The 24,993-nt window shown below is 37.3% G+C and overlaps 1 protein-coding gene across 18 annotated transcripts in view; it reads right to left on the bottom strand.

Annotated features, from left to right (window-relative positions):
* The window catches only part of BNC2 (basonuclin zinc finger protein 2), a 429,408-nt gene that overhangs the window by 146,764 nt on the left and 257,651 nt on the right, over positions 1-24,993 (bottom strand). For all 18 annotated transcript variants that reach the window (XM_073228467.1, XM_073228463.1, XM_073228464.1 and 15 more), the window contains one exon: positions 23,935-24,037. In XM_073228467.1, coding sequence (XP_073084568.1) covers positions 23,935-24,037 — 103 coding nt within the window. The remainder of the gene's footprint in view (positions 1-23,934; positions 24,038-24,993) is intronic.

Below are 24,993 nucleotides of genomic sequence, written 5' to 3'. Positions count from 1 at the left end.
ACTTTGTCAAAGAGTTCGGGTTTCCTCATACTTCATTCCTTGCAGCTGATGTGTCTGATCTTTCCTATTCTAGTGGTTAAGTCAACTTTGAATAAATAGCTTTAAAAATTAATTTAATGTTTGGGAAAGATAAGGGATTCACCAGCCTAGGGACTGAAGTCTTCTCTCACTCCACAGGGCATTTAGACGGCAAAAGTGCAGGGAAGAGGTATCATTATCCCTGTTCTTCTTCAAATACAGCTTAACTACTCAGCCTTCTGGTGAATGGCTGCCCTGCCAACAGAATCCAGTGACCAGGTGAAGGGAAATCTGCTCCTCCATTTCCCTCCATTAACCCTCTTGGCCCAGAACAAACATTTCACAACATATACACCAAAACAACAAGAAATACAAAGTTGAGACGATTCAGCAGAGTGGAAATAAGATGACACTAAATCCTGGATTTGTCCCTGTGCTTGGGGCCTCGTACCTGCATGTTAGGTATATGCAGGTGTGTGTACCAAGCATTCAAGGGCTAAGTGGGAAGCTGTTACCCCTCGCCTTCTCATTCCTTAAAATGTGCTGGCAGCTTTAGAAGATGAAGAGGACTAAACTGTTACAGGTATAGAAACAAATAAAAGTTGTTCAGAGAATTAAAAGAGCAAAGGTAAAATAGATAAGGCAAAAATATTTTCCTAGATAAGCACTGAGAGTATCATAAGGACATTAGCTGATTCGTCTTTGTAACTATGCCGTATGTCAAAAAGTAGGAATCCTGTTATAAGCCAATAAATACATAGCAGAGATGAACAACTTCTTCTGTAAAGGGCCAGACAGTAATATTTTAGGTTTGTGGGCTATAGGTTTTGTTTCGCAACTATTCATCTCTGCTGTTATACAGGGAAAACAGATATGGCTTAAACTAATGGGCGTGCTGTGTTCCAATTAAACTTTATTACACAAACAGGCACTGTGACCACATATAGGCTCCAATATGGAGGATTAAAGGATGGGCAAGATATTTACACAAAGTTGATAGTAGATAAAGACAAGGCCCTAGGAGTACAACTTAAGCAGCAATCACCTTGGGGATGAGCCATAATCAAAGGCTTGAAAAATATTTAACTGTCCAACTTGAAGATGTTAACTGCAAATTTCAGCATAAACATATCATCAAAGATTATGATCTGTCAAATTTTTTGAATGTATCAACATTTTCTGCTTCATCACTGCTGGACATACAGAGTTGCCAAGATACCAACATTTTGGGGAATGTCATTTTGGAAGACAAAGGGTAAGTGACAATTTTTTAAGTGTCAAAATCATAATTCTTACTAAACTGAGAACTGGGCTTTTGCCTAATACCATGCTCTCCCTATGTCTGATGTGTAGGATTCAAATCTGGATCTTAGTAAGATTAGGAACATTAGTTGGGCCAATGGGAATGAAGGAAAGATAGGGCAAGAACTTGTTCAGCAGGATGGAGTGAGAAGAGACGGTCACCCACCTTTCTTCTTTATGGGCCTAACCATCTGCTAAATCGTATACCAATAGTATTGGCAAAATTCCATTTCAAATGAAATCTTAACCAGAAATTGGGTGTAAAAATTTATAGAAGTAGACCAACTCTTGGTGAAGCTTAAACGAGCATGGGTTAGAGACCTTTCACTCATTTGTTACTCTCTTCTTCCCTTCAACTTATTTAAGCATCTTAGTGGGACCCCTAGAGTTCCTAGAAGCACAGTTTCTGAAGCACTTTTCTTTATAATAAGATGGTATCAATTGTTTTGCCTGCTTTGACCTGCTCCCTTCATTCTGGTAACAGAAACTGGATTTCCCTTTGGGGAACCAATATTCTCCTACACCCAGTACCCACTGTTTCACTGAACAGAACATTGCTTAAGCCAGGCATGGAAAACCAGTAATATCCCATTCCTTTGGCCACAGCAACTGGTTCAAGAATGAGCAAGTAACCTAAATCTGACCAGTGAGACTGAAATCAGGATTTTAGTTAGAACTGGAAAGTTGTCTTTCTCAAAGTTTACAGCTGATGCTTGAGAATGAGAATCACATGGAAGACAGGCCATAAGGTGGTCTGAGAAAGACCAAGTATTGACAATATTATTTGATCCAAAAGATAGGGATACAGTACTTGAGACTGGTACTATCCCTAGAATTTTCAGTGACACAATCTCTCTCTCTCTCTCCCCCTCTCTTTCTATGTCTGCTGGAAGTAGGATTCTGTAATTTGTACCTAAAAGAGCCTTGACTAAGACAACTACCCTTTGAGGGTACTTGTCCAAATGAATATTATGTAATTTCAAAGTAGCTGTCAGCATGTTAATTCCAGGCCAAATGCAATTCAGTTTCTCCCATGACTGGAATGAGGATATCCTTAACAATTTCATGTCTTATACAAGTTTACAAAGAATGATGGACACCTTCAATATTAATAAATAAAAATAATTGTGTATGGTGGGGGGGATGTAAAGGAAATAATGATTTAAGTACTAAAAATATCAGGTATTATTCCAGGGGGTTACAATGATTTTACTTAATCCTTTAAAAAAATTTAAAGCACACAGTATTACTATTATTACCTATTCGGAGATCACAGGCTCAATTAGGTTAAGTAACTGGTCTAAGGTCATTTAGATATAATCTCCCAAGAAAATTCTGTTTCCACCACATATTCAGATAAACAGTCAATAAGGAACCCTGGCAATTTGCAGATCTTCATCATGTTGGAAGTCCCTAACTCCCAGTAATCTGGGCTTCTGGGCTTTTTGCCATTCACTCTGCTGAAGCAAGCATTTCAAAGGTCACTAACACCTGACTTACTATGAAATCCAATAGCTTTTTTCCTTCATTATTCTCCATGATCTCTCCACAGCAACCGACCTTATTGATCAGGACTCCTAAAATGCTCTTCTTCTTCATTCATGCATACATTCATTTATTCACCAGCACTTATAACTTACCACTGATGGAGGTGCCACATGCAGATGCAAAATTAATTTATATTGTGGTCTCCTCTTGCAAAGGTAGATGGATGAAAGCAATATAAATGCTATAAAAGAGATTTGATAAAGTACTGTGGGACACAGAAGAGAGCAACTCTGTTGGGAAGGAATAGTCTAATAAGATAGCAAGGAATTCAGCCAGTGAAAAAGGAGGGGAGAAATCTAGGTAGATGGAACTAAGGCAGAAGTTCTCCAACACTGTGTTCATTAGAATCAGCTACAGGGACTGTTAAAACACAGATTTCTGGGTCACCTCGCTCAGAGTTTCTGATTCACTGGATCTGAGGTATGGACTAAGATTTCCATTCTAACAAATCTCCAAAAGATCTGATTCTGCTGGCCAGGGACCATACTTTGAGAACCACTGGACTAATGGGATGTATATCAAAAGAATGGACTAACCAAAGAATGTGTAACACATTAGGCAATAGTTGGAGATAAGGATAAAAAAGTCAGATGGGCAGACTGTAAGGAGCCTTAAGCCAAAACCTGTGGAAAATTTCTAACCTCTTGTTAATAGGTTATAGAAACTACTAAGCATTTTGTTAGATGAAAGTGACTTATAATTTTAGATATAAAACTCTGACAAGAACCCAGAAGTTTAATTAAAACAATAGATGTCAGTTTGGGGGACATAGCACATGTCCACAGTAAAAGCCACTAAGGTCCTGAATGAACCTCAGCCACAGGGCTATGATCCTCTAAAGAAGAAGAGCCCAGAGGGAGATGGTCATGTTTAGTTCGAAAAATTACTACAGGGGACTCTTAACATACACCCTCCTACATATGCCACACTGAAAACCACAGAAATCGAGCTAGGGGAATGGGATGGACTGGAGCCAAGTAAACAGAGTAAGACATTTTTGCAGTACTCCACTGGGAGATGCCTAAACTCGGTGGACTTTGAATTATGATATGCCTAAACTTGGGGTATGCAAAGGCCTTCCAAGCGGTATGCAGAAATAGGAACTCAATTTTCAGATCCTGCCGTCCCATACTTACTCTTTCCTAAAACTGGTCCATAGGAGAACAAGCCTGCATGCTCATGTTGATTATCCATTACCCTTTCTCCTTTGAAAATTGTACCCTTCCTTCTTTACAAAATAAAGGTGTGCTCTGACTTAACTCTCACAGTGTGCAGGGCCGTGTGTAAAACTTCTGGGAGCCAAAATAAATGACGATTTGAATTGCTTCATGAAAACCTTCTTTAATGATTAGCAAAAGGAGGAAGAACCTAGAAAAGGATCCTCTTTACATGACTATACCTGTACAAGTAAGCTAGCACCTGATATTTAGGTCTATGTTGGAATATTCAAAATTCAGATACAATGTAAAATGAGGGAACAGCACAGCATTTCCCTCAGGCATTCCTCTTTAACAATGTGTCACTCTAGAGAACGCATCATGTGAGAGCAAAGTGCAAGCGTCCAATACTGAAAATGGCTTTTCCCTCCTGACATATTCAAAGGGAAGCCATTCTCTTCAGTTATGCCTAATATTCATCCCTAGGAGTTGTCATCACCTGAGAAGAAAAGCCCCTGAGCACATGTGATGCCTACTCTTTCAAATTCAGTTTGAATAATTTCCTGGACCTACAAAATTTCTAAGCTACACTGAATAAAACCTGTGGATAGAAATTTTACATAACCTCTCTCAGAAACTATGTTTATCATTTAATAAGGCAGTTATAAACCATTTAATCAAATAATATCAAAATATTTATTTCAATCAAGATTAATCATCACTTTCATCTTATAAAATTTTAAATATTTTCTACATCCTGATAATAAAAGTGACATAAATTATGATCTGGATAACTTTTTTGCAGTATATATAACTTCTTTCAGTAAATAAATAAAAATAGTTTGACCAGGAGATTTAGCCAAATTAGTGTTTTTATAATACAGGACTGTTATCTAATTTGTTCCTGAAGTCCATCAACAGATTATGATACACATATGGAACATTATCAAGGTAAGATCATGACTTCTAACAGACTTCTCACTTCATAACAAACTTAAGTTATACATTATATACACTGTTGCTAATTAAGCAATAAGAAACCACATTTATATTGTAAACTGAATAAATTAACTTTATTAGCTCCACATTTTACTTTGGACTGTTTTAGTAATCTATCCTATAGAACAAAGACCATAATTTATTGATGATTTTATAATTTTTCTCAAAATGCATATTAATATATTTATTTGAATTGAAATGTAAGTTCAATTTTTTCCAATGAAAATTAAGTCAGATTTGGCAGCCTGACATGAACTAGTAGAAATTTTCATTAATTAAGATAGCTAAAACTGCAGTGATAAAGATATCTCTGTAAATGTTTGAAAAACTAGTATTTTCATTTTCTCAATCTTTTCTGTGCACACTAGAATAAACAATATAATATGCCTCTAAATGAAAGACTAAGAATCTATAAACAGACATTTGATATGTCTTGATATAACCTTTTTCCAGAAATTAAGAAAGTAAATGACTATGATAACTTATAAGTAATAAGGTGGGTGATTTCAATTTTTTTTCAACAAAACTCATCACTGTATAATTTTTTGGCATATAATTTGAAATTATTTCTAAAACCAGAATGAGTGGGATTACAAAAGTTCCTAGACTCACCTATTCAGATGAACAGGTGTCTCAGCAGTTACATGTATAAAAATGAAAAATGGGAATAGAACTAGCAGCATACCTTTCCTCTTTTTTACAATAAGTACTACTCATACATTGATACATGAACTAATACAGAAGAAAAAAATTTACAGCTCCATCCATTTTATTGACAGATGTCTTTCTAACAAAAATCTACTTTATTCAACAATAAATGACAATTTGTAATATTTATAGTTTTGATCTTATTTCCCTTGATTAAAATTAAAACAAAATTCCCACTTACAGTTATTTTATTTTATTAATTTTCATTGCAGACATATATGATAAGATGAATGACAAAAGATTTTGAGGGAACATATGACTGCATTTATGGTTCCATTATTTGGGTGCAGTGAACCGGATACAAAAGTTAAAGAGAAAAAAAGTCATGACTTAAAAAAATCATTTAAAGTTCCCAGTGTTGTTGAGAATTAGGCTTGGGGTTGATTAATGATTGTGCATTGAGTCCCCTATACAGAATTTTATTGTTGTTAACAACCATTTGATCAATAAATATGAGAGATGCCCTCTCAAAAAAAAAAAAAAGTTCCCAGTGTTTAGAAGTGTTTTGTTTTTCTCTAGATTAAGGGCAGTTTCTACGGCCAGACACCAAGGACTCAAATCCAACTTTTCCAGCTACTTGCTGTATGGCCTAGGCAGGTTACTTAGCATATGAAAATGTTAGGATTGATTGCTCTTTTTTTAAAAATACTTTTGAGGGCAGGCAAGCCAATAATTTGAACAAAGAATCGAGACCAAGCTAAAAAGTACAAGAAAATAGATGCTTGGAGTGAGATTGTTAGGAAGGAAGGAACTTGGTTTGGTGTCACGGGGTGGTTAGGTAAGTGATGTGAAACCAAAGTCAAGGAAGCAAAGTTTACTGCGCTCTGTACAGTGTACCAGAGCAGGCTGCCTAAGGCAAGACAGGCCTGGCTGCTCATTGTGAGGTTTCTTTACAACTTTTCAGCGGGGCAGAAAAGTCCTTGATTAACAGCTCTTGGCCCTCCAGGCCTGTTCTGATTGGTGAAATGAGGACATGGGCTGAGCTGTGCCTGTGCTTCTGATGTTTTTTATCTGGGAGACCCTGGACATTTCCTGAGTCAATTTTGGACCCTGTGGCTCATATGATTAACAGCCTGAGTCATTTTTGGTGGGCCCCTCTCTCTTTTTCATCCCACTCATCTCGGTCTTTCTGCCTAACAAGATGAGGCAGCATTACAGGATGACAGATTTTCTAGTTTGAGGGATCTGGAGGTGAAATCAATAGGGGTGCAGGGGAAACCATCAGGATGCCAGAGGATCTGCCCCTCCAGCTGCCCACCTGATCTGCCTCTAGGAAACCAACTACTCCTCCACTGTGCAGGTGACCCCCATTTAACCTACTGAAGCTCCATACCCTCAACTCTAACGTGTACCTGACCCCTAATGCTGTGGAAGGTAGGTCTGAGAAACTAGGCCAGAATGCTTGATATCAAACCATGCGGTTATTATTCTCTGATTATATATGTCATAGGTATAAGATTGAAGGCACTGTGGGGAGGGGTGAGCATGCCAGACACTGATGATGGGCCAAAGTCCCAGACTGCTGCCCCCTCCCAACCTGAAAAATGTGCCTTAGGCTAGCCAATCCTTGCGCCGCTGTAAATCTAAGCTCTGCCTCCCCCTACCTTCTTTAAAAACTCGCTGCCTGCCCTGCTGAGTGTGACTTCCCCGGGCTGTGATAGCCAGACAGGGGAATATCACCAGGGAATTGCGCTCAAATAAACTGCCTGGTTCTTTGTTGCCTCTTGTCGCCTGCTTATTTAGGCTAGAATTTATCTTACAATAGGTACTCACTGAAAAAATGGTGTAAAACTGAAAACAAGAAAAACAAGCAAAAGACTATCATCCATAATTTCACCACTCAAAGGCAACTATTGCTCACATATTGATGTAGGTGCATCTGCATTTTTCAATCCGAAATTTTATACAGTAGAGGTTACACTGGACACAAGTGTCTATCTTGTTGGTGTTGTTCTATCACTGAACATTCTAGAGTAATAACACAATTATCTTGGATCACCTCATAGCCACACATTTTTCCACTGCAGCTGTCTCTGGATCAATCCCTCCTCTCTGGCCTAACATCTACCATTTTAGTATAGGCTTTAAGGGTCTCTTGATTACTGCATGTGACTCCTACCTGGTCTGATATCTGTTCTCTTGGGCCTAAAACACAGCTTAAATATAACCCTTAAGTCAGTCTCCTCAAAATACTTCTTAGAATATGTCTCTTCTCTGCTCAAAGGTTTCCCATGGTGTCCCCAATACCCCAACCCCTGCACTCCCCCCTCCCACAATCAACACCAAACACACAAAACACTCAACCTGGGTCAGAAGACCTTGGACAGATTGATTTACTTTCCAGCCTAGTAACTCTGACATGTGCCCTCTCTTTTGACCAAAGTGAGCTACCTGCTTGCTGCCTTTCAAACATTCCTACCTAGCACGTTAGCATTTAGTCACAAAATAAGTATTTCCAGGTCGTATGCTAAGTTTTTAGAGATTTAGTGAAAAACAAAACAGATATGATTCAGGACCTCTTGAATTTTTTAAAATATACACTTAAAAAAATCACATTAACACACAGAATTACAAACCAGGTAGGTGACATGAAAACATAATTTAAGTGGGGAGTAGAAGTGGGGTGCTCCAGGCAAAGCCAATTCTGCTAGAATGTGAACAAGGGAGAATACAGTAGAAGATGAGTCTAGAGACACCATCAGGGTTCCATCTGCTAAGCTACATTTTTCAGATTTTTTCCTTTTCAATGCTGTTGCTTAAATGTCTTTCCTATTTTTTATTTACCTTCCTGTTTCAATTCTTTTCTTTTTCCATGATACTTGGAGAGGTCCCCTCATCTAAGAGCAACTGTCTAAATAGTAATGGCGCTTATGTATGCCACTCATGGACATCCCAGCCATATGTTGCCTATTTATTGGGTTACTTATGTGTCTATTTTATCACAAGAGCTTAATATTAAGCAGCAATCACATCTGAAATATAATCACTCAGGGGTGTACAGTCCTCATACTGCTGAATGGATAAATACAGGTAAGTGTACAACACAGAACAGAAAAAGGCCATTAATGTATTTACACTGAAAAGTTATATGATTCTATTATGCCACCAAATTCTTAATTTCACCCATGTCCCTTTTCAACCCTCTCCTATGCTCTTTATACTCCTACCGTGAGTGTAGGTAATTACAGAAGTTTAGGGAGTGAGGTGGGGCTGCTAGCTGTGCAGGAATTGACTGTACTTCACATAGTTTATTCTCTCTCCTACCACTTCAAGCATTATTTGGGGGCATCCAGTGGATATCTAGGTAAAAACAGTTTGAAGTCTAGCACTGGTAAAGTAAGCAAGGTTGAATAATACCAGGCTGCATGGACTGGATCATACAATGCATACACATTATGAAAATCATAGTACAGATCACTAGATTTGTGGTCAGTCTGCTACACTTACAGTATCAAAGCTATAGAAAAAGGTATAGTACGGACTTTAGAAAGGGATCAGAGAACAGTCACATAACAAGACTGTAAGAAAACCATCTACAAAGATTATTCCTCTTTTATAAAAGACCTGGGGGAAAAAAGAAAAAAGCAAACTAATTCACCTCCTTTTGGTCCTCAGATTTTATCTAGAAAAAGAAAAGGCTTAACTGCACAGTATAGATATACTAGTTAGAGAAAGAAAAGAAAAATCATACACTAAAAGCTTCTAAACCTGTGAATTAAGTTACTGAGGATACATAATTTACCTAGATTTCTTTAAAATGCCAGTAGTAGAAGCTTAAACTGGTAATTTTCTGTCTATAAAACAGAGGAGAAATTGAGGCCTGGATATAATTTCAGTAAACACTTTGATAGGATCTATAGTTTTCCAAGGAAAGTGGTGGCTAAGCCAGAAGACACAAAATGACACATAAGTATGGATGAAGAAAACTCATTTCTATTAAGAGCAGAATCACCCTAAGGACAACAGCGAGAATTTTTGTGGTTCATTAATGTAAGTGTATGATATAAATGTAAAGTAAGTATAAAATGTAATGTAAAATATCCAATAAATGTAAAGTGATATATACTTTTAACTACATTGCTAACTTAGAGAACAAAGTAATGTCCTTTATAAAATTCAGTCTTGAAATTTATAAAATAGTGCCAGGGGTGGGTAAGGGATGGTTATAAAAGAACTTGCATCTATCAAATGAAATGTAACTATTTTTTATTTCAATTCTTAAGAACAGGAATTACTCTCCAAGCCTTCAAATAAATTAAAATAAATGTAAACCTGTAATTCTACAGACTTCACTTCCAATGTTTTCTGTGAAGGTCACAGAAATAAGAACATATTCAGATACTTTTTTTCCTTAACGTAGGAGTATAAAAGTGCTTTTCACTGATCCTAGAAAATTGGCTCTCAGTGATAGTTTATAGTTCTTAGTTTTCCACAACTTTTTTAAAACATAACTTTCTTTAAAAGCCAAATTCAAGTGACTTAGGTGGTTTTCACAGGAATATGCTCTAACATTTCAGGCCCTGCCTTCAGTGAACTCCACCTAATAGCTGTGCAGGCATGGCAGTGTGAAGCATGCAGCTACTCAAGAAGTGTGCAGAGTGGAGTGATTTTCCAAAGGCATCTAACTTTGCAGAGTAAAACAATTAAAAATTTGTATGAAAACAGTCTAAAAGGAAAGCTTTTATTTCACTAATTTCCAGTCCTGCTCTGGATATTTAAAAAATTTTAAATGCTAATTTGAAGCAATTATACAAGTTAAAAAGAAAATTAAAGAAGCCTTATTCTTTCATTTTGGGAGAAAGCCAAGTGAGCCTTAAATTGCAACGCTAGTTGTTTCTACAACTCCATGTCTCCTGCCTCAACTCCCCGTAGGATTTCAAATTATTAACAGCACCAAGTGGTCAGCTTCCAGGGCTCTGGGTCCTAGAATGCTATTTTAATTTCTAAAAGATTAACATTTAACAGGAGTCTTTATGGGACTGTTTTATGTGATTCTTTCCACTATTACTTTAAGAGATTGAGAATAAAGTTGTTAGTGACAGGATTTTATTAGGGCAATTTCTGGGTCAGATTTTTAAGTTTTGGTTACTTAGAATGTTGTTCCTTTTCTTATTTCAAATACCCAAATACCCTGAATTTATGAGGGTGGGTAGCTCTTCATTCTTGCTCATACAACCAATAATTTCTAATTATACCTCACTTTATAATATGCACACTATACCCAATATAATGATATGTCATTTCAATGTAGCTAGCCCATGAACTTCTACAGGTTTAATGGGATTTTGTGTATTTAGAATTTCATCATAAAGGGGCCCTTTGGAATTATTATAACATCAATCCTTTCCCATTATAAGACTCAGCTCTCTTACTAGGCAAGAACATCAGGGCACAAGACAAAGTCTTAACCTACCATAAGATCGTAAGCCAGATCCTAATAAAAGCTGCAGCACTTGGGGAGAACATTAATAAATGGCAATGATGACATATTAAAAACTTTTTAGTGTATCAGGGAATCGATCATGAAGATGGACAATGATTGTTAGTAAGGGAAAGATTCCTTATGGCTTGAAGTAATACTTAGATCTGCACGTTTTATTCACTGCTTTGGGGGAAAAGAACTATGTAATTGGGATCAAATTAAGTACAAAATAACTCATGTTCCATTTAAGTCACAACTTTTTCACTGCAACTGTCAAGGTTGAATTAATTAGGATATTTAATACCAAGGAGAGAGGAGGCTTGTTTTCAGAATTATTTCAAGGAAAGAAAAAAGGAATGATACATAACTGAGTTGATCCCCAAGCTTGGTGATAAAAACTGTCAGCTCTTACGTGTGAAAGGTTTACTTTTTTTCTTGAACAAATAGGTTGTCAGTGTTTTTAAGTTAAAAGAAACTCTACTGAGACTCCATAAACCCTGACCACATTACTATATCTTATATACCTCATGTGAGTAGCCATCGATTTTTTTCTTGTCCTTAATACATGAGGGATAAGTACATGAATACTCTTAAGGTCCATTATAAATGTGATTCTAAATGGTAGGGAAGGGGGACAAAAGTAGTTACAAAGAGCCCCCACTGTCCTATGGATTCTAATCACCTACCTAGCTGACACTGAGCTTTAGAGTATGTGGATTTATGCACACACACAGACACACACAATTAGTCCAGGGTAGAATTTGAGCTTCACTTGAGACTATAAAGTAATGTTTCAAATTGACTGGCATTTCCCTCTGTGGCCTTATGCATAATAAAGTCTTCACAACAGACTTTGGAAATCATTAAAGTCTGACTGAGGCACACATAGAAGTACATTGTCAACGCTTGGTTATCCACGAGTTCACTCTCATGGCTACTACATTAAACAAGTCCTTGGTTTTACTTCTCCTTCCTCTTCCTTACACAACCCACTACTGGGGGCATGTCCTTCCTCATCTGCAGCAACTTCATCAGAAAATGGTAGGGGAAAAAGAGAAAATTGAATCTGTAAACTTGACAGTAAACCTAGAAAGAGATTTGGTAATTGAATCTACTTGCTGTAACTAGGTTTTGGGAATTTTTATTACTACTGCTGCTGTTCTACCCAAACTTTAGATGCCAAGGCAGCTGAAAGTTGACTACACAAACTATGCTTTAATTTACAGATCTATATACACTGACTACAAAACATCACATTTTAAAAGTTAATTATTGAAATACACTACTTGAACAGACCATCTAAGTCTTCTTATTAATCAAACAAAAAACGAATTGTTCTGTAAGAAAATAACCCAATTTATTCACTTAAACTTAATTTTCTTAAAGTAGTACATATCTATGAGTTTCACTAAGAAAACATCATAAATTCAAGGCCTATTTATTTTGAAAGAACATAATGCTTTAAACTCTATCACATGTAGTGGAGAAATATTTCAAAATTTAGAGAGACAGCAGTGATACAAAAGCCAGCATCTGGTAGGAAATACTTGAAATAAATAAATGATTATATTCAGTCTTTTTTTTTTTTTTTAATGAACATCACCTTTGTGTCACAAGTATTTTTCCTTCCTCCTCCCAATAAGTCAGCCTGAAATCTCATTCTAAATCTATAATCAATCTTTCTTTCCCCCTACCCCCTGCCCACTGTAATCCCTTAAAACTCTGGGCTATCACATGCACTTTTGACACTGATGTGTGTTTTCTTCTGGATTGCTGGATTTGCTTAATGCATATATCAAATATCAAACTGATCTGCATCCGTAACTAGAGAAATAAAAGACCCTATATAAAGATTTGCTCACAGAAAAGGGTTCAGAAGGCAGTCTTAGTAAATGTCTAAACTAATCAATTTTTAAATGCACGAGCAGAAAATGTTAAAGAGCATAATGCTTGCTTATTTTCCCACTAATAAGATCAATGTATGATTGAGCAGACAGGGAAATCTTAAAGTTACCATCCCATTCTCTACTAGGTGGCTGTTTGACATGTATGAGTTATCAATAAGGCTAAAGATCCTTCAGAATTTAGGCCAGTGGCAAAATGAAACTATTTTATACTATCATAAACATTTAATGGAGCCCAAACTTTCTGAAAAGAAATAAAGTCTGCTGAAATGATGTGAACAAAGAAACAGAAGGGGGAGATTCTGGTTAGTTCTTTGAATGTTGGTTACCAATTTGATAATGATAATGAACCTACTTTCTAATTAGAAAAAATGTTCTGTTGGTATTAATCAATACCAACAGGCACAATAAAAAGAAGAAAACTAAAATTTAAAATGTAGCAATTTTTCTTTGAGATTTTTTACTGTATTTAAAAACCAGTAATAGAAAACACTTGCCAAGTTCATTTAGTCTCTGACTGAGGCACACATATGTGATCTCCTAATTTACAGCTTGCACGTACAGATGTTCACACTTAGTAAAGGGGCTTCTTAATAGCTTTTTAAATTAAAAGTGTGTTGATAATAGGTGTTTTAAACATATCCAAACAACACAGCTGAACTGACAAATGCCTGTCTTCATGCCTTACCATGTCTCACATTGTGGCACGATGTTCTAACGGAGAAAAGATTATGATTCAGTCACAAGAATACAGGATAAATGTTACCCCAAAACCTCCAAATGAAATCTTTCATTAATTTTTTTTCTATGATCTGTTTCCAAGTAGAAAACATTAGATTGCTACTAGGTTTATGTAGCCGAAAGCAGAACCACACAGCCGTTGCTTGCTGCCTGCAGTTTTTTTCCTTTGCAAAACTTTGAACCCCATCCAGCTTTGACACACTGCCTCTTCAGTTAATAACTATCAAGTTTCCCCTTGTCTCCTGTCTACTTTTCTTTGAGGCAATTGCGCACTCAGCACCCCGAGATAATAACACACATCTATAAGATAAAAGCAATGGCATTAATGTAATTGTCTGCCTCTCTCTCTTTAGCCTAATCTTTTTTTTCCTTCAGTTTTGACTGCCTGTGTGACACCTGTTTTTGTCTCCTCTGATCCTACGACAGGTTTTCCGCTGACAAGGTTTTTGCCTGACAGAGATTCTGCAGACAAGAACATAATAAAATATGAAGAACTGCTTGTCAGAGTTCCTGCCAATGCTCACATGAAATAAGGAAGAAAAAAAAAGACTTTCTTTTTTTTATAAGGGGCCCTGTGATGGTCGCTTTGGCCTGTCAGGAAAAAGACCTCCCTGGCCAATTTTTCCAAGCCAAACAGGTGTTTTCTTTTATGTTAGAGGTTGATTTGTTTTTTAATTCTTACTGATAGGGGAAAACATGCACAGACAAAAGGGGGGAGGAGAGAATTTCTTACCCTTAGATTTTTGCAGGCAAAGGAGTATTGAAGAACCACTAAATAAAAGTGGAAGATACTTCACTTAAGATTCTAAGATTCTATCTTCCAAATAAAACAAAAATGCCAACATCCTTAAATGATCAAACACGTTAAAGTTCTCTAAAAATGTACTTCCTGGTTAGTCAGGCTACTCTAACCTTCCACCTACCTTTCATTGGTTTTGCTGTATCAAGACAGTAAAACAGCAAAGGCGAAAACAGAGTAGGCTGGAAAATAAATACAGAAATGGGACTAAAGGCACGGTACCTGCAGGCTGTACTTACCACTTCAAATGGGAAGAAGCTGCGGGAAAAGAAACTGGCAATTAGGAATAGAAAGTTGGAGACACACTTAAAGAGTTTCACTAAACTTCTGCTCCATGTGTTCCCACATGGGACGTGTCTCAGTGGGGAACAGCACACAGAGATAAAGAAGTGCCCCTCTTGAACTCCCAAACCAGTCTAGGGATCAGTGTGACACAGAAACTACCCTTCTAGTCTTAGTGAAATGCACTGAGAGCATACAAAAGAGAACACTTAATTGCTCGTGATGACCAGGGCAGAGGAAAGACAACACAATTAATATGCAGCAGGAGTGAAAGCATGAAGGACTGGGGAAGAGCTTACAGAGACGAGTGCGAGGTGGACAAGAACCCGGATGCTGGTTTTTAGGCTTCTCATACCAACACTAACTGCTGTACTAGCAAACCACTTAACCTAAGCTTCAGTCCCCCAAACACATGATCTCACACTGAGGGTGATCAGCCAAGTCTAAGAGAAATATAATTCAAGTCACATATGTAACTGTGATGTACATTGTAGTTCCTCTAAAAACTAACTTTTAAACACATATTTAACACATCAAAAAATGAGACAATATGAGGAAAATTGTTAATGAGGTATTTTACATTCTTTTTTTTTGTTTTTAAATCACATGTCCAAAATCCAGTGTATACTTTATCCGTACAACCTGTCTCTTAACACATTTCAAGTGCTCAAAGCCACAACAGTGACTTCCTTATTGGATGGCCAGGTCTTGAGTTACCTGTGCATTCCTTGGCCAACTGAATTTAGGGCCCAGTAAAATTGTCCTTTCCATTAGATGGAGTTCTGCTTACATTTGTAGAGTCACTTGACTGTATAAGCAGGCAGGAAGCCTAGGAGGACAAAGGAAGGGTTTCCCTGTATATCAAGGAGAAAGGGCTCTTACTACCTGGCCCCTTAGCAGATACTCCTTAGAGTTCCATGCACTTGCAGCAGTAACTCCTTAAAATACTTTCTATATAATGATTTGCCAACATACTCTCAAAGAACAGGTTAATTCAGGAAGCTTTTGAAGAGTTACAAATATCTATCTTCCTAGAAGGCAAAATGTAGTAAGGAATGGGGTGTATAAACAGCATTTTATGCCTCCCAGAATACAAGTCAGAATTTCTCCAAAACACCCTATTTATCTCATCCAGTGATTTCATACTCTGATAAAGGAAGGGGGAGGGAGAGCACACATGTTTGGTAGAAGTCATCACTTATGACACCACAGGAGAAGGAAGAATGGTTGACAGTATCAATATGGTACTGCTGAGGCAAACTGGGTCCTACTGATCCAGCAGAATCTCCCAGTTTATCTGAACAGTGCATCCTGACTAAAACGAGGAGTTGAGTGTGTTTCATTTATAACCCCTTCAATTTGTGTTCTGCTTAACCTGGTGAACTCCAGTTAATTAAGATATTCCTATAAACAATTAAGTTTCCTGTAGGATCATTAGCAAGATGTAAAAATTTATGATGTAATAAAGTGCAATAAAATGATAACGTGGTTAGCCCATCAAAGAGCTGCACATGCGAGAAGAGAGGTGTGAAAATGGGCAAAATAGCCTTAACCCCGTCTAAAATTCATCTACTTCTGGCTTCTGGACTTTCAACAGACAGATAAGTATTCCTATAATTCATTTAAACTGGTCTGCACTTTTCAAAATCTGACTTTTGGGAAAAAGTGTTTCCAAATTCTGTTAAAATAAGGGCTCAAATGTCATTTTAGGAGAAATGGAAGATATGGAACTAGATTGGATTTGCTGGGGAAAATGAGTTAACCTAGGGAATGCTTGGTGCCACAACCAAAAAAATTGATGATCTAAGCTTTGCCACTGGGCACTGAAGCAAACCTTCCCTAAAGAAAAGCAGCTTACACCATCTGCAGCAAGTGAAGCTCCAGACAGTATAATTAATATTATGTTCACTCTTTCATTTAATCCTCCTCAAAACCTTGCTGAGATATTTAGATATATTCCTACTATCATTTGAATTTACAGATAAAAGAAGTGGGACTTACCAACCAGAGACTGAGATGGAATTTGACTACCAGCCTGGCCACACCCAATTTTTAACCACTAAACTATGCTAAAACATGTTGGTCATGTCAAGGTGGAAGTACTACTTCTGTAAGACTGTAGTAATAACAGCTAACACTTATTAAATGGATTATCTCATTTAATCTTAGAAGAACCCTACAAGCTTGGCACTATCATTATTCACATTTCATAGATGAGAAAGCAGAGATTACATAACTTGACCAAGGTTCTACCTATGGTACGTGGCAGAGCCAGGAGGAATCTAAACAGAGCTGTATACTCTTACCTCCTTTTCTATCATGCCTCTCACCTGTGTACCTGAAGCTTCTTCAGATGCTGGGGTCCAGCTCTGCATGTTTCAATGTCAGTATCCTCCCTGGAAAGTCCTTAGCAGTGGACTGGCACTGTACACTTAGAGGCCAGAATTCACCAGACTCACCTTAAGTTCCATCTGAATAAGATGGAATTAGAAAAAGAATATCTGAGAAGCTAATAAAGGCAGAAAGCCCAGGACTTTGAAGGGGAGGCACTGTTTATGCTGTGGTTTAAAAAAAAAAAAAAAAAAGGGAGTTCAAAGCACCACCCCAAAGGTGGGCAGGCTGAGAAACAAATCAAAATCAGCAGCTCAGGGACACAATAAGAATATAGTTAATGCCATTAATCAAGCACCAAACCTTTGCATTTGTGAGGTGTCCTCCCTTGAACACTTATCAGCTGTGATCAGGGAGTAGAAGAAAGAAGCAGAAGAGGGTGTGGTGCCCTCAGATCAAGCCAAGAAGGCTCCCGTGCCAGGCAGGGAAATGGCCTTGTTTTTACTCTCTACAATAAAAGTAAGTGGAGAGCTTTTCAAGGCCTTTGTCCACGGAGAGTCCAGGAGCCAGATGCCTCACCAGAGCTTGAAGGCAGCTAAAAGCTGATGTCCTCGACTAAAAGAGAATTTTGCAGTCAGGCGAGCCAGGTTTCAGTAACATAATATGGAAGAACTAAGTCAATGAGGAAGACGAATTCTTTTAAGCAGATGCTGCGTTATTCTCACCTTTTCCAAGCCCCAGTTCCAGGAGAAGAGGACTGTGGTGTTTCTATTCACGTGTTTCTAGGCAAAGCCCTAGAAGCATGACCACCTATGTGTTCCATAAGGATCAAGTTCTCACTTTGCCACTGCGAAGTCCCTATGCTAAGGACTCAAGAAAGTATCTTCTGCTTTTCATCAAATCCTAAATACCTCCCTGCAACAATTCTCTTCTAAAGCAAAATTCATCTTGTTGGGACACTCTCCAGGTCAGTAAAAGGAAGGCCAGCGCTTTCCTGTAGGTTAATACCTGGAGGGATTACCTTCCTTTGTCAGAAGAAATACAGTTTTATCCATCCTCCTCTCTTAATCTTGACAAATTTACAAATTATCATATAGAAACTGCTGCTGTGTTTTGCAGAACTGTGCTGACATCACAGAAATGTCATGCTTTGTTGCTTATGACAGAGGGACTTGTACTTTGGGTGGGAAGGGGACAGGTTACTGCTGCCTTAGTTACACTTGCTTTTCAATGTAAATCAGGAAGAATTACCTGTTACCAGTTGGGAATAAATATCAGTTACCAGTTGGGAATAAACTACTTTCACAGATGTTTAAACAATTCATAAGAATGCCGACTAGGACAAATATTAAGACATGTGACAAAATGAAAAATTACAGGTTTTGTATTTACCTTACTTAAATCTCTATAAAGTACCAGGCCACCAACAACTGTGAGTAATTTGTAAACAGAATACTGAAGTCTCATGATTCCAAATGTAGTTCTGACATAATCAGAGGGGTTTTAACTGTAGAATGCTCAGGACCAATGTATCTGATGCAGAACTTAATTATGCAAATTAAGCCTAACAGGATTTTCTTTTAGGTATACATTTGCCAGATTTAGCAAATAAAAACACAGGACCACTCAGCTAAATTTGAACGTTATATGCTTATACTAAAAAATACATTCATTGTTTATCTGAAATTCACACTCCATGGGATGTCCTATATTTTCTATTTGGATGAGGGTCTCTATAAGCACCCCTGGTTCTAATAGACTCTATCAGAAGCTGAGAATTCAAATGCAGTGGTGCTGAGAAAAAAAAAGAGAAACATTACATTCAGTGAATTACAAAAAAAAAAAGTTTTGAAATTAATGGATTATATTATTAAGTCTTACAGTACATTAAGCCATAAAGCCGGCTGGTGTATGACACTAAATTACCTTTATATTGCTCCCATTTCTGTGGCACAGAACTGAAGAACCAAAGGACTGGCTAAAGTACTTTTACAGAACTAAAGTACTGACACAGTACTTTACCTATGATATATGCTTAATAAATATCTATTCACTGATGGTCCAGATGATACATGCCAAGCCTGTCCATTTTACATTAAAAAAATCTGAATGGTTTGGATACTAGCAAGAAAGCAGCTGGCTTGAAGGGCAAATAACTAAAATTAACGAAAGACTATCTTTTCCTTGAAGGAACTGCAAGTATTAAAGAGAAATCACATTTATAAAACATAATAAAGAAAAGGTCTCAAGAATACCAGTGCAACAAGCATTTTTGCAGGCAGACTTTGGCCAAGGAAATAAGACTAGAGTTAATTTAGATCACTTGACGTGAATGAAAATTCTAACATCTAAGTAGCTGATTGGAATGGTGCATCCTTTTGGTTTAAAGTCGAAGTAAAGAAAGTAATTTGCGCCAGGAAAGCTGCTGTGGGTTTGATTAAGCTGTGTAATGTACTCTTTGTTCAAGCTTTATACCCTTGCCAAATGCTTAGTAGACATACCAAGAAACTGGAATTTTTCTTAAAGGTAATTTTAACAAATGGACTTTGTCAGAAGTAAAAATTACTGCTCTAGGAAAGGAAAAAATCTAAATAAATTGCCTTTCTAAAATCTGCCTGCCTCCTATCAAATACACGAATCAAATATACATTATGAGAGTCTCTGATTATTTCATAAAATCATTTAGAATACATCTCATTATTTTTTAGTTCTATTGCTTTATTTATCTTAATGGTTTGGAAATAAAGTATTCATCTAGACTATGGACATTGAAACTAATGTGCAAATAATAAGCAATAAAAATGGTTGAGTACAATAGTTCTTAAACTTTACACCATACCTCCAATTTTTCACAAAAGCAACCAAGTCCTATTAGTAACAATTCTCATTAGAAGCAGATCCTCAAAGCAGAGTGATGATCAGTAGGGAGCACACTTCCTCCCCACCACTCCCTTACCTATCACTGGGTATATACTAGCAGTACCTGCTGATTTTTAAGACTGTATAAAATCTTTGGCTGAAGCCTCAATTTTGTGGATAGTAACCTCTAGTATGGTGGGAAGGGTCAAAATACAACAGTTTCTAACCAACATAAACATTTATATCACCAGTAAAGAAGCCCATTACTGCTCTTATCCTATCCTGATACCTTGTTTTGGTACTTTTGAACCAAGAATTAGAACTTGTAGAAATTTTTTTCTTTCAAGACTCACTTTTACTATTTTAGGTGAATGAAAAAAATGAATGGGAAAGACAGTGCAACAGAGGAGGGAAAAATACAGTTGTCAAGTGAATTACGCAGAAGTATAGTGCCAACCTTTATTCAAGGACTCTGAACAGAAATGTGACAAAATTAGAAACTCTGGGTTATTATAAGTATGGACACCCGAAACCAAAAAAAAAATAAAAAAGCTTGTTTTAGATAAAGTGAATTCAATAAACCCTGCTTTCTATTATCAAGGCGAAAAAGCTAAAATTCATTAATGGGGAAAAAGGGCAGGAAATCCTTTATTAATTCAGTGGGAAATACCTATTGATAGTCAAGGAACTGTTCTTGCTTTTTACTCCCTTAACTCAATGGTGCTAAGCTTTCAAGGAAGTAATTTGTGAATAGCAACACAGCCCTGGGAGTAATTTCAAAACCCAGGTGTGATAGTAGCATGAACTAATCACTCACTCTCTTTAATTTTTTAAAACATCTCAAGATTTTTGTAAAGCCACTTATGTCAACAATTCAAGCAGATCTGAGAAGCAGTCTATAAAGCAATGAAGTGAATGAGTGTATAAATATATGTAGATGTAGACCCATGAAATCCAACATTGTATGAAGAAACTGGAATCTGAAGTTGCAGTCAACAAAGGAGACAGAGGAGTATAGTTTTTCAAGAGACTAGCAAATTTCTAAAAAAATTTCTCATTTTTGTGGAGAAATCAAGGTAACTTGATTTTGACATTTGGTTATTTTTTAACAGCATATATTCTTTTTTTTTAACAGTATAGTAACAGGTAGAGTATGTTCAGTGCTATTATGAAATGATTCTATGAGATGTATCTCAGTAGTCTTATTGCTTTTCCGGACACTTTTAGAGAAAAATTACACACTAGTAAAAACAAGTGACTTCCTTCTTCCTTGTCCCACTCATAGGACATTGTGCTTGTGTAAGGCAGCCAGGAAGACTGCGTGTTTCACCTCTGAGCAGAAATAATGGGAGATGTGACTTCAGAGTTTTCTGTGTAGGGGGAGAGAATGAGGCAACTAGTTGAAATGCAAAGAGCAAAAAGAGTGGGTGCTCTCATCCCCCTGCGACTGACTCAAAAGCTAGAAGCCAACCTCTTCAATGGGGAAAGAGTGAAATTTGTGTATCTCTGTAAATGAATTTTGAGTTGTATACAGGTAAGTATGTCCCTGCGGTCAAGGGAAAGAGAGGTCAAGGTGATAATGGTAGTGATGAGGGAAAGTGAGATCTGAGAACCTCCAAAAATTAATATCCCAGAAACTTTTTTATCCACAGAATTTTTAATGGCACAGTCTGATGTAACAGAAATACCTTATTCAAGTTTGGTGAAAAATCACATCCTTCAGAAAGTCATAGAAATGACCATGGCACAGGAATAATTTATGTTGTTTGTAAAGGAAAAAATATTGCTTTTTCTCCCCATTACACTACTAATGTAATATGCATGTGGAAGTGGATAGATAAAACTAACTGGTGACACAGTAAACTTTTATACTCACAAAGCTACCACAGTAGACAGATGATGGTAACACAAGATGGCTTTGGAAAAAATGAATGAATAAATGAAAAGTCCTTTGTTTAGTGACTGAACCTCCCTTATTGCTCATCTATTGTCCAATTTATGACTTTAAACATGTATTATATATTTATTTTAAAGGCTTCATATATTTTATCTTGAGTTCTCATGATAATCCTGAAGAGTAGGTATCATTAATCCTACAGTACAGAGAAGAAACCTGAGATGCTGAGCTATGTGCCACCAAAGTTGGAGGGCTTGGACTTGACCCTGTAACTGCCTTGATGGGCTTGGGACGTTAAGCTCTGTACCCGTCACCTAGCAGAGCTAATACTTTTTCAGGGAAAGAAGAATATTTAGGAAGTGTTATGGGCTGATCAAACCTTGGAGCCTTAACCCCCAGCAATTCAGAATATGACTGTATTTGGAGATAGGGCATTTAAAGAGGTGTTAAGTTAAAATGGGGCTGTTAGGGCGGGCCTTAGTCCATCTGTTATCCTTGTAATAAGAGGAAGTTTGGATGCACAGCAACACCAGAGGTGTGCACCCACAGAGGAGAGACCAGTGAGAACACAGCAGGAGGGCAGCCATCTGCAAACCGGGAAGAAAGGCCTCAGAAGGAAGCCACCCCGATTTTGGACTTCTCATCTCCAGAACTGTGAGAAAACAAATTTCTGATGTTTAAGCCACCCAGTCTGTGGCATTTTGTTGTGGCAGCCCTAGCAAGTCAATATAGGAAGAGAAAATAAATGACTGAATGTAGTAACATACACAGAATGCAAAAGGCACAGCAGCTCAGCTGTTGTTCCAAACTGGACTCTGAGTTGTTACAAGTTTTGGCCTCAGCAAGGAAGCAGCAAAAAGCTTCATCCTGGAGGCACTGCAAAATTGCCTGTCAGGACACTCACTCCAGTGTCCTCAGCACATACCTCACCGTATCTCTCTCCTCTCTCTCTCACACACACAGAAACATGGCTGAAATGTCCCTGCAATGCAAACATACACACCCTAACAAGCACAGTACATGATAAATTAAAAGCATTTCAAGGCATGGCGCGGTGTTGTTACCTCAGATCTTGCTAGAATAACATGGCATTTATAAAAATATAACCCACTGGATATTTGGCACTGCTTGAGAATGAAGAGTATGTCCACTTAAGAGCCAATACCCCAGGCTGTCAAAAAAAATCTCAACCCAGGATTTCTTCTATAAACATTACCTATCTTTTTAAGTTCTAAAGTCTAGGAAGTGAAGAAAATGTTCTGCTTATTTTTGTCTATTTCGCCTGAATGTAAAACACATAAACCATATATAAGATCATGTAAATGCTCAGTCAAGGCATATCGATGGAACAACTCTACCCACTGGCAAAAAGCCTCAACATTTCAGCCTTGGCCCTAGGTCACCCTCACCTCCAACACACACCTACAGAGCTCACACTCTACCTCCAATCCCAATGCACACTGAAAGCAGGTATTTACAGATTATTTTTTCAGATACTAAACAAATAATGGTCCTGTTCACTCTCTCACCTACCTTAGACCATACAAAATTTAACATCTGGGAGGATAAACTCAGCCCCATACACATATGACAAGGGTGAGTAGTCATCAGGGAGCCCTCCTCAAGCAAAGAGGATTTGCCAGCTTCCCTCTGAGGTCCAGGCCCTGAAAGGCCAACTGTGGTATGTTTGAGTTTCCATCAGGCTTGGTGCTTGCTGGCTGCTGCTATGTTCAGTCAGAACCCCACAGCCCAACTGTCCTATAAACATCTCGCCCTTCTGCTGAGAGCTGCTCACCCAGGCTTACTTGCTGGAGCTGAGAATACGCTACTTGAGAGCTGCAGGCTGAATGCTAACACTTGGAGCACAACTGACCCCTCTCTTTTCCAGGCCAGTGACTGCTCTAAAAAAAATACTCACAGTTCCCATGAACATAACAAGAACGAGAAGGAAAGTCCATTTTCCTCACCATGTGCCACCCAGCCATGTTTACACTGATCGCACGTCCTCAGGTTAATCTTCCCCGGCTGAAAACATTCACATGTGCAGTTTACCAGTGTGCAACGGATAGCCTGGAAAAATAAAGGAGGGAACAAGGATCAGCAGCTGTTCAAAGGTACTATATTTCTTCACCATTTTAATAACATTTACTTCTGTTTTTTAAAGACTTATGTTGGCAGAGTTTTAAAAATAAATTTTAATACTATCAAAATATCTTATAAGAAAACAAAGCTCATTTACTAAAAGAATGTTTCATGTCATTTACACATAACCTTGAAATTAGAAACATTGACCAAGTAGAATTAAGAATAAAAGATTACATATTCTACACAATGCTGGATTTGTAACAACAGGGATCTAAAAGGGAAAAACATTGCTGCTACTATATATTCCCACAAGTTTATCTACTTGGTAATAATGCAGAAAATACACATTCTAATATAATAATGTTGAAGTGAAATGCTGGTGAGAATAAAACATGACATAGAAATATTACTATTAGAATATTACTTTTCTTTGGCTAAGTTTCACTTAAATGCTTTGTTAATCTTTCAGACACATTTTGAAAGACAATCCCATTGGCCCAAGAAGACCCAGCATACTTCTGGTATTATTACTTAGCACAGCATAATTCCTTTTTCTCCCCCTTGATATATTAATTTCATTTTCATTCCTATTTTGAAAAATACAAAACAACCCTCCTTTTGTTTTAATGGAGATTAGGATTTAAATTTGTTTTTAGATCAGATGTAGACTTGGAAAAGCCATTTATGTGAAATTTTATATCTGGAACAATCCAACTGTATCTTAGAAAATGAAGAACACACTAAAGGATCTTCCATTTCTTTATAAGTACTTTCAAAAATCATCTCACCAGTTTATATTATAAAGTGAATCCATAGAAAATTATCATAGATGAAGTATAACTTTTTATGGATAAAAACCTATGCTTAAAAATTGTGCTGAAGCTGACCTATGGTCCTAGACTACAGTTAATAAATTTATCTCATGCATTTAGTTCTAATTT

The sequence above is a fragment of the Manis javanica genome, chromosome 2 (assembly GCF_040802235.1).
Source record: "Manis javanica isolate MJ-LG chromosome 2, MJ_LKY, whole genome shotgun sequence".
Lineage (NCBI taxonomy): Eukaryota > Metazoa > Chordata > Mammalia > Pholidota > Manidae > Manis > Manis javanica.
The sequence above is the reverse complement of the archived record's forward strand: the minus strand, read 5'-3'. Positions and strand labels throughout refer to the sequence as shown.